The sequence below is a fragment of the Habropoda laboriosa genome, unplaced genomic scaffold (genome assembly GCF_001263275.1).
Source record: "Habropoda laboriosa isolate 0110345459 unplaced genomic scaffold, ASM126327v1 scaffold162, whole genome shotgun sequence".
NCBI classification, from domain to species: domain Eukaryota; kingdom Metazoa; phylum Arthropoda; class Insecta; order Hymenoptera; family Apidae; genus Habropoda; species Habropoda laboriosa.
The window spans coordinates 182562-192453 of NW_017100269.1; the positions used below are offsets into that span (position 1 = coordinate 182562).

Below are 9892 nucleotides of genomic sequence, written 5' to 3' on the forward strand. Positions count from 1 at the left end.
ACGTAGCAAACGTGTGTAAGTACGAGTTAGGCCTACTATTCTGTCCATACAAGGGAAATTCCTGACAATTAGGCCTTTGCGCCTCTTCAGACGAATTAAAAAGGTTTATATTTTAAAAACTCTGGAAAATTGACAATAATTCCTTCTAAAAGCTTTCAAACATTCTCAATAATTCGTTTTATATAGTCACAAATGAGTTTATGTACACGTGAGGCATACACAAATGTGTTTGATTTTTATTAATACTTCACACATTATCAAATTCGAGCGAGAAAAATATTACCGAAAAAGTCAATTGATCCATGGGGATGTTTCAAGAATAGTCGAAGGATGGATGAAGGCTGGTGACGAACGGAGACATCCTTGGGGTCGGGTCAAAGCAATTTTCGGCTTCGAAGGCAATCGTGCTCTAATACCTCGAGATAAAATAAAACCAAAGGCAGCGTGCTCTCCGTGAAAGTGATTTTACGCGAATGACAGATCCCATACTAGCGAGTTGATTTAATTTTAAAATTTTCTATGGACAAAATTATCTTTCATTTCTCCTTGAGGCTAAATTTTTCGACACTCTTTTTTCACATTTTAAATCTATTTTAAAACAATTATTGATATTCGATAAAAATTTAATAAAAATTCTTTAAGTAAAGATAACCGTTTCAATTCTTCTGTTATTCATTTTTCTAGATCTTTAACCATTTCTTTAGCAAAACATTACTTATTAGAATTTTAAAAGGAAAACCTGCGTTTATAAAGATTGCACAGAATTTCTCTGTAGTGTTCTAACATTGTACGACCAAGGATTTGCGGAGCAAGAAGGAGATATTCGGAATGCTTAAGGCGAAAATTTCTCTTCCGAGAAATCCAATGTGCGAAGAAGCAGCAGAGATTTCTGAGACGTGCTTTCCTAAAGCTTTTACAGTTATTATCCCACAGATGTTTGTCGTTTACGAGATATAGGGGGTGTTATTGCGGCACCATCGGCCGCACTATAGTCGCGATTGTTTACCTAATGATAAAAGCACCGTTTTCTGTTTGCACGACTGTCTTCCAAATACGATTTTTCAAATAGAACTCAACCATCAGTTTCTCCACTAGCGATATTTCATTCTTTCCTCTTCAGATTTCTTTCTCTCATCTTTCACAACTGAGTTTCAAAGATCTTCATTTTCATATAGAAATTAATAAGAAGTTTGCTTTTCTACAAATTCTTTCAAGTAATATTCCATGCAAAATATTACAATATAAACGTAACCAATGGTAACGAGTGTGTGTAGAGACAAGTAACAAGCACTGATTACAACTCAAGTACGAAAGTTTCATACTATTTTTGCAAAGTGGCGCCCACTAAACAACAAAAGGCTTACATGATAGAATACGTAAAACTGTTATCACACTTCAACACAATTTTCATTTTTTTAAGCAGAGACTATCTGTACTTTTGTAGAAATAGAAAATCTCCTCATACAATATCATGAGGCCAAGAATAAATTTTTAAAAATGATACAATTTTTTATGGACACGCTGTACCTATATTTCTTGCTCAGGAAGTCAGTCTACATTTAAAACTACAATTCAAAAATACCAATATACATTTCCTTCGCTAAATCTAAGCAGCACGGTGTTCTGATTCAACGAAGTACCTACACAAATTCTAGAATTTTCATTTTCAGAAAATTGAAGTGTCGTTTTTCAGAAAATTTCTCTAAGCGACACGCTCGAGAATAAACTTATACGAACGCACGTAGGAACACACAGGTGAAGATAGATACGTATGACACGTGAAGGGGAAGCTTCCCATGGGAGAAAGCGATTCTGAAAATTCTTCGAAGACACGTCAATAAAGGACTATGCTGCTACATTCGAGAGAGCTTCTCTCTTCGTCTCTCTTTCTCGAACGCTTTCTTATCCGGCGCGCCGGGGAAATTGTATTTCGATCCGACGAATAGCAAAGCGAAAATGACAAAGTCACGATGAAAAATTGCGAAATTGCTTGCTGCACACTCTGATATCTCGAGAGGTGTATCTAACCTTTTTCGAATGTGGCTACTCTTCTCTGACGATCGATCTATGATAGGAAGACGAAAAACACTGGGAGATGTCGAGCTTAAGTGGATCTTTCCTATTTCGACGCGCGACCTTTCGAATACCAGCGTGTGATCCTTTGGGTGCCTTAATATGCTAGAAATGCACCGAAAATCGAATTCCTCGCCTTCAAAGGGGAACCTTAGGAACCGTAGGAAAGAAGAGTTCTCTTCTTCACTCACTTTTCGCTTATTTAGGTTGAAATACTTGTCACAGAAAGCATGGAAGTATGGGATGTTGATGAAATTTTCATATTTTTTAAAGCTTATATTATACTTATATTATGCTAAGCTGATTCTGGTCACCTCAAATATCTGTATCATTTATAAATTGCAAAGTAGTGAAGAATCAGGCAACACTTTCGGCCAGTTAAACCCTACTTAATTGTGCTACTAATACAAATACTCCACGATTTTACAACTTTTCATAAAACGAAATGACTTAATGTGACACTTCGTTGAATTTATCTCAACAAACGCTATAATATTAAGAATAGAAGAATATAACGTTCCATTTAAAAAAAATTAATTTGACTTTGATATCTCCCCCACTACTACACCTACAGAGAAATTATTTGACCACCTAATGTCCCTCTATATACCGAATAACTTTTGTAAGAACATCTTTTTCATAACTTCAATCCCTCGTGAGATATAACACCGTTCTCGTTTAAATGTAGCATCCTGTATAATGAAATTTTCTTTTAGTTAAAAATAAAATTCATTCAATAATTAAATATAGTTCTACAATCAATTTGGAAATTTATGATTGTAAGAATATACGTTATTGAAAATAAATATTGATCATTTAAATCAAATCATGATTGTAAAAATATCGTGCCGTTTGAAAATTGATCTGTTTGGTCAATACCTGTGACGCTGATAGTGAACAAGTATGTAACTGAAGAAGAAAAAAAATATTGCATTTAATTCAGTGTTATGGGCTGTGTTAGCAATTTATGATTGCAAAAATACACCTTATTGAAAATAAATACTCATTTAAACGAAATTATGATCGCAGAAAATATCGTACGGTTCAAAAATTGACCTGAAAAAGAATACCATTGCGTTTAATCGAATGTTATCAGCTGTGTGCTTTTCGTCAATTCTTTAAGGCACCCTATACGACAGAATCTCTGCATTTAGTTCGATGGACGAAAGATTTGTTGGTGAATTAACGTTTGTGATTCTCTAGGCTGATTGATTTCTGCCAATCCAAGGGAAAAGTGATGTAAAGATTAATAAAGTATCACGGAGAGAGCAGATATAGATGTATAGAGTGATCCAAGTCAGTATTGTCCAGGGATGATGTCCTTCTACCGTTACTTGGTCGCGTGTGCTGGCATAATGCCTCCACCGTAGAATCCATAGAGGAGGGATTGCTGGCTCTGTAATCTGCGAGGTGCCTTTGTGCCCACCGAATAAAAAGATCTGTCGCGCCCTTACCGTTCAACAGAGACCATTAAATCCACGAAGCTGATTTTTCGAAATTCCCGGTTACTCTCGGGGCTAGCGATGGGCTCTTTAAATCTGCCCCGATTATACCTGAATTTTCTCCTTCTTTTGTACACTCTATAAGGATTATGTATGAACATATGCCACGCTTCTTAAGACTTTTCATTAGCCAACTTTTGCCACACGATTTTTCAAATTCTTCACGTTCGCTGTACTTGTGGTTATTAGAATTTTCTTGTAAAAGTGGAATCGTTAAAATATTGTCAGTTATTAATTCTTTTAGCTCGAAGTTCGCGACACACGTATGAAACATTTTTCATGGAAAATACTGTCTCATATTGCTATCTGAATTAATTAGCCACAAAATAAAAAAAGTTTTGTAAAGTCTGCAATATTTATTCTTATGCTGCACATTTCACATGATATTCTCTATTCTCAGACTCCTTAGGTTCAAAAACAATTGAGAGGAATCTCATAGATTTACTCTCTCTTTTTGAGATATAGAAAACAATGATATCTATAACGAAATAGTTTAAGAAAGAAGGAGATATATGCTTTGAAGATTTTGACTTTCTTTAGAAGAAATGAAAAAATTCGAAAGTTTTATCATTTTTCCATTATGCAACACATTTCACGTGAAATTCTTTATTTTCGAAAACTAATAAGTCTTATACTTTCCTCTAAAAATATAAAAAACGATGATAATTATAGCGAAATAATTGAACAAAGAAGGAAATATATTCTTTAAAACAGATGTTATAATATAAAGAATTCTTTGACGAATATTTATTATACATATGCTATACTAGGTGAAGTATTATAAATAATTATGAAATGAAGATTCAATTTCAAGATATGTATGTATATTTACGAGAAATGAAATTTTTATATACAGATATGAACAGAAAGTACATTTTCAAGTTAGCCTACGTTACATGTAATCAGCAATACATTTTTATAGTTACAGATGCATGTATCGAAGACAAGGTTATTACAAACATTTTGTCAATTTCAAAACTCCAAACGTTTTATCAACAATTTTTACATTTCTAATTGCGATGTTTTATTAGTACATAAATGAATTTTTCAAAATAATGGAGCTGAATTTAATTGAAAATCTGGGGTCCATTTCAGCTCACGGAAGTGAATATACAAACTTTTGTGCTATCAGAAGTAGCATCATGGTTCCATTTATAATCTTCGATACCTTAAAGAATTTCTTTTTTAAAATTTCCAGAAAAATCTTCCAATTTTTCGACTATAACGGCGTTCAGCTCAAAATAATTAAAGAGTTATACCAATTATTCAAGAAAATAATTCAATTTCCTCTATATAAATAACATTGTATATTTTCTAGTATTTTAATATTTTGATTAATTGTTCAATTGTACTTGGAAATCTAAAGTAATTTAAAAAAATTAAATATTTTGACGTGATCTGTATAAATAATTCTGCAATTATTGTAAGCAGCTTACGGTAACTCGTTAAAAAATATATCACACAAATAGGAATTGGACAAATTCTTTGTAACAACCTAACGCATACATATGTAATGTATATACAATTACCTTGATCGTTGAAAGATGCGTTACAGATACTTCATTAAAGATAATTAAAAGATACGACTATACAAATACAACTGTTTGCCCCTTGTAAATGAGAAATTCCTCGTCTATCTCGCAAAACATTTGTTTTATACATGTTTCAGAGATAATATTTATGACCAGTTCCGACTAGACTTCGCTTAATTAATATTCACCGCGTTTATTCGGATACGTTTATATTTTATATTTTAACAGTGTTCCATTCCCTTCATTAGGCAGTTCGGGCCATTTCTCGAATGTTACAAGCCACGGTGAACAATTATTTGACAATTTTTGCGTTTCATTAAAACGCTACATTTTGATACAACGAAGGACTTACACGTACACGACTATTTTTATGAATATACAGCAGTCACTCGATACATTTTCAGGATTTTTCACGTAAACTTAAAAAAGGTTCCTGCGCCTTTTTTATTCTTTGACTAGATTATACTCTTTTATTCTAAATAAATAGAATAAAGGATAATGTAAAACTGAAAAATAAATGGAACTAAAAGTTTTAGTATCTAATTGTGACTTAAAATGACAAACTTTTTCAATTTCTTTATTGAATTTTCAAAGTGAAGAATATTTTAATAATTTTAAGGAAATGATGCATTCGAAATTTTTTAATTAAAAAATTTTTAACTACAGTACCTAATTGTTTTATATTCGTGCTGTCATTTTAAGCCATCTTAACGTAATTAAATATGTTTTACCCTTTAACCCTTTCACAGTTTAACACTTTCGTGACCGAATTACTTTTTTCAAGAATTTCTTTTTTATTTGTCGATCATGGCTTCTGTAATCGATACTAAATTAAGATTAATTTTTTGTTCGAGTACTTAAGAAAGGATTAAAGAGTAAATAACAAACGATAGTAGCAGTGTAATGATAAGCTTCTATTCTATAATAAACAACAGTATTCTCATTGTCGTAAATAAGTTTATCGAGTGTCAATGATATTTCTCATCTATTTAGAAATCTAAGGTAATTTAAAGAAAGACTAAAAATGTTAAATATTTCAATTTAAAAAATTCCAAAATTTCTTTACGAAATTCAATGAAAATCCTATTTCTTATTATTCTCTACGATAAGCTATTCTGGAGTAAGTAACAGTATTTGCATTGTCATAAATAAGTTTATGTCAACAATATTCCTTATTTATTTGGAAATCTGAAGTAAGCAATCAAGCGGGTAATTTCAAAAATTACAAATATTAAATATTGTAGTAAAAGAAATTGAAACATTTCTTTACAAAATTCAATGAAAACTAGAAACAATTCGAGAGACATCATACTTTCATCGACTACGAATGCATTCGTAAATATTATTTTTTAGCTAGATACAATTGCTGCAATTTGATTACACTACACTTTCTGACTAGAAACTAGAACCAATTTCTCACTCTGTAAACGCGTTCAATCGTCTGCAAAATAATTTGTCCACTTGGAAAATGAAATATAACGTAACGATTCGTTGAATTTAAAAATGATTATTCTCTAGAAATACCTCGGTGTGTCTCAAATGATTCAGAACTATTAATTATTTAATTATGAAGCGTACATACACGTATATGTACCATGCGTAGTAACAATTAGAAGTATACCTATGTGATATGCGTTTACGCTGGCCCTTTCATTCGAAGTTAAATGACGAATTAAATTTCGATACTTAAAAATTACATACTTATTATTCACTCTTACGCTAAAAGTAATCAACTAACAGTTGGTAACCCTGTCGACTAGATATACACATTCCCTTAACTATCTTTGATGTTTAGCTGTATGATCACGATTCTCTGGATCGACGAGTTAAATCTACATTCTAAATACTATCTAATCCTAAAAACGCATAATTTTGCTTAAAGTAAGATGAAAGATGACGGTTTGTCGGCTTAGATAAATATTACAACAGAAATAAATTGCGAGCCGGTATATATGTACACGCACAGTCATAGTTTATGGCTGACTTCTTTCCGCTATCTACAGATTTACATCGCAACATCATATTAACCTTGATGCTTCGCTACTTCTAATTCTATGCAAATTTACAGTCCAATTCACCCTACTCGTGTCGCATCACGTTCGCGTGATATACGTAACTGTTACAGCGGCGATTATTGTCTCGAGCTTGTGAAAACCGAAACGTCGTCATTATGATTTATGCTTGCAAATGTCGTTCAGAAGATGATTTTAAAAAGGTCTTTCCAAGCGTTGCGAAAATTGTTTATTGATGATATTATGCCATTCAGTATTAATAATTTTTGAAACTTTTAAGGAATATGACACGAAATATATTGCAAAATTAAATCGAAAAAATGTTGCAAACGTCGTCATAATTTATGCTTCCAAATGTCGTTCAGATGATTTTTGAAAAAGGTATTCCCGAAAATTGTTTATTCGTGATAAATGCAATAGTATACCTGGGATCGTTATTGATAAGTTTTGTTATGAGAAAACATGACAAAATAAATATATTGCAAAATTAAATTGAAATGATATGTTATTTTCTACCTTTATCGTTTCACTAAGCATTGAAGCATGTCTCAATATACTAAAAAATTGTTTAAACTTTAGAAACCATACGAATTGAAAAGCAAGTTTTAAAGCTGCTGAATGAAAGGATTAATTGCCATCAATTTTTAACCCGGCGAATTCTCGAGACAAAATACATAACTATTTAATTTAAAAAAAAAAGATATTCTTGAGTAAAAATTTAATATCCAAGATTTCTCCTATTGCTTCCATAAGACTGTAACTGAATTAAAAAATAAGTGTTAATCTATAGATATTGACAAACCTAAATTGCACTTGTTGCATATTAAACTAAAAACAAAAAAAAGGAAAAAAATACTTCCTTCTCAAACTAATAACAAAATTCGTCAATTAAAGATTAAACTAAAACCAAAATGGAATGCAACGAAAACTAATCCTACAATTTTGATTCGAATAAAAACCATCCACCAGACATTCGATCTTTAATCTTTACAAATTAAGACCGAATCTCCAGTAGAGACCAGGTCTTCGTGGTAAGGGTCTCGCAGGGAATTGGTGTCAGGGCATCTCGGTGTTCAATGGACCATCGGAAACCAGCTGAACACCGTCGTTCTTACCAACAGCAGCTCCCTGTGTCTCCAACGCGACGTTGCTATTACCATTACTATTCGTCTCTGGATGTTGAGTAGCCAAATGCTTCCTTAGAGCAGCTTGCCTGGTGAACTTAGCGTCGCATCTGGTGCACGGTATCTCGATACTCCCATTAGAAGAAGAATACTCACCGTTAGTCAGCCTAGGTTTATGCCAGCGTCGATGAGATGCCAAATTAGCTGGACATGAGAACCTCTTATCGCATTCGGGACATCTGTATTCAACATGAGCTATCCTGGAGCACCTGTGCTGAGCCAACTGGAACGCATCTTCGTGCAATTGTCTGCAAAGCTTGCACTGATAGGGGCCCAATCTGTTCTCGATCTTCGCTAGCTCAGCTCGCGCCTCTTCGGTGACTTCAACGATGTTAAAGGCAGGATCGATGTCGCCGGTTACTACAGCCTCGTCAGGTCCCAGAATCACTGTACCTGACACAGGACTGCTGGTATCTTCATCGAACTTCAATCTTCTAGCGTGCTTCTTCTTCGGCCTCTGAAGGAGCTTCTCACTCGAGGAAGGTTTCGTAGCTGTACTACTGTTTCCTGATACTGGACTAGCATCTTCTTCCCTCACTTTCCTCCTTGGACACTGCGGAGGAGACGGTGTGCTCGGAGGAGTCATTGGCGCGTGTTGCATCCCCTGCAAGTGATGCTGAGGCGTCAGGAGCAATTGCTGGTGGTAGCCTTGCACTGACTGCATCTGACTGGGACTGGTTAACAGAAGCTTCTGATTATGCGTGTAATACTTGGTGACAATCTCGTTATTCGAAGTGAACGGTACCAGTCGAGTTGCATCGTCAAGTGCGCAAACCTTCTCCGCCGAGTCTTGACTTTGAGGAGACTCTTTCTGCGAGAGCAACTGTTCATAGCTCGAATGACTGTGCACCGAAGAGCTCCTGGGAATCGTGTCAAAATCGTCGACTACTACTGGATCAGATTCGTCACTGTTTCCTCCATACTTAACGTTCTCAGTATCTTTCTGTGGCTCGTCTAATATTCTATGATCTTTCTTCAGTTCCTGGCGATCTTCGATTTTAGGCGTGCTCGGTGCAGGTGGTGGTTTTAACGACAAGTCCAGAGGACACGGAGTGGACGATCTGGACAAGTCCCAGCTCTGAAGAGCGTGATGCTCAGGAACTCTTTGATAGCTGGAAAGATTCTCCATAGGAATGTGCCAGCTGGTAGCTGCTCCGTATGGATGCTGATGAATCTCGTCGCCATAGTAGCCTAAGTAGTTCAGCCCTGGGGCAAGAAATGCCCGTGGCAACGAATTGTGTAACATATTCGTGTTTAATAAAGGATTCTTTTTAAATGAACCTGACGTTCAATTTTTCAGTTGTTTCCATCTTTGTTGCTCCTGAGAACCACAATCTCGACGAACGTGCACAACAGAATGGGATTTTTCATTCGATGATTTTTTGACCGATATCTTTGATGACGTGTCTTGAACGATTTTTGTCACTCAGTCACAGAATGAGAAATTTTCTCGACGTTTCTCGAAGAGTGGTTCGAGAGTAACAACACTATCTTCTCCCTCAGCAGCTGAGCGCCGTTTAACCGAAGGACGCCAGAACAACGTCTGGTATATTCGAACGCTCCGCCCGGGAACGCAGTCTAGCCTCGCT

At 34.8% G+C, this 9892-nt stretch overlaps 1 protein-coding gene across 1 annotated transcript; it reads right to left on the minus strand.

Moving 5' to 3' along the window:
- Positions 1-8175: 8175 nt before the first annotated feature.
- On the minus strand, positions 8176-9549 carry LOC108573507 (B-cell lymphoma 6 protein homolog). Its single transcript, XM_017935968.1, has one exon. The coding sequence runs from the start codon at positions 9547-9549 to the stop codon at positions 8176-8178; it is 1374 nt and encodes a 457-aa protein (XP_017791457.1).
- Positions 9550-9892: the final 343 nt, after the last annotated feature.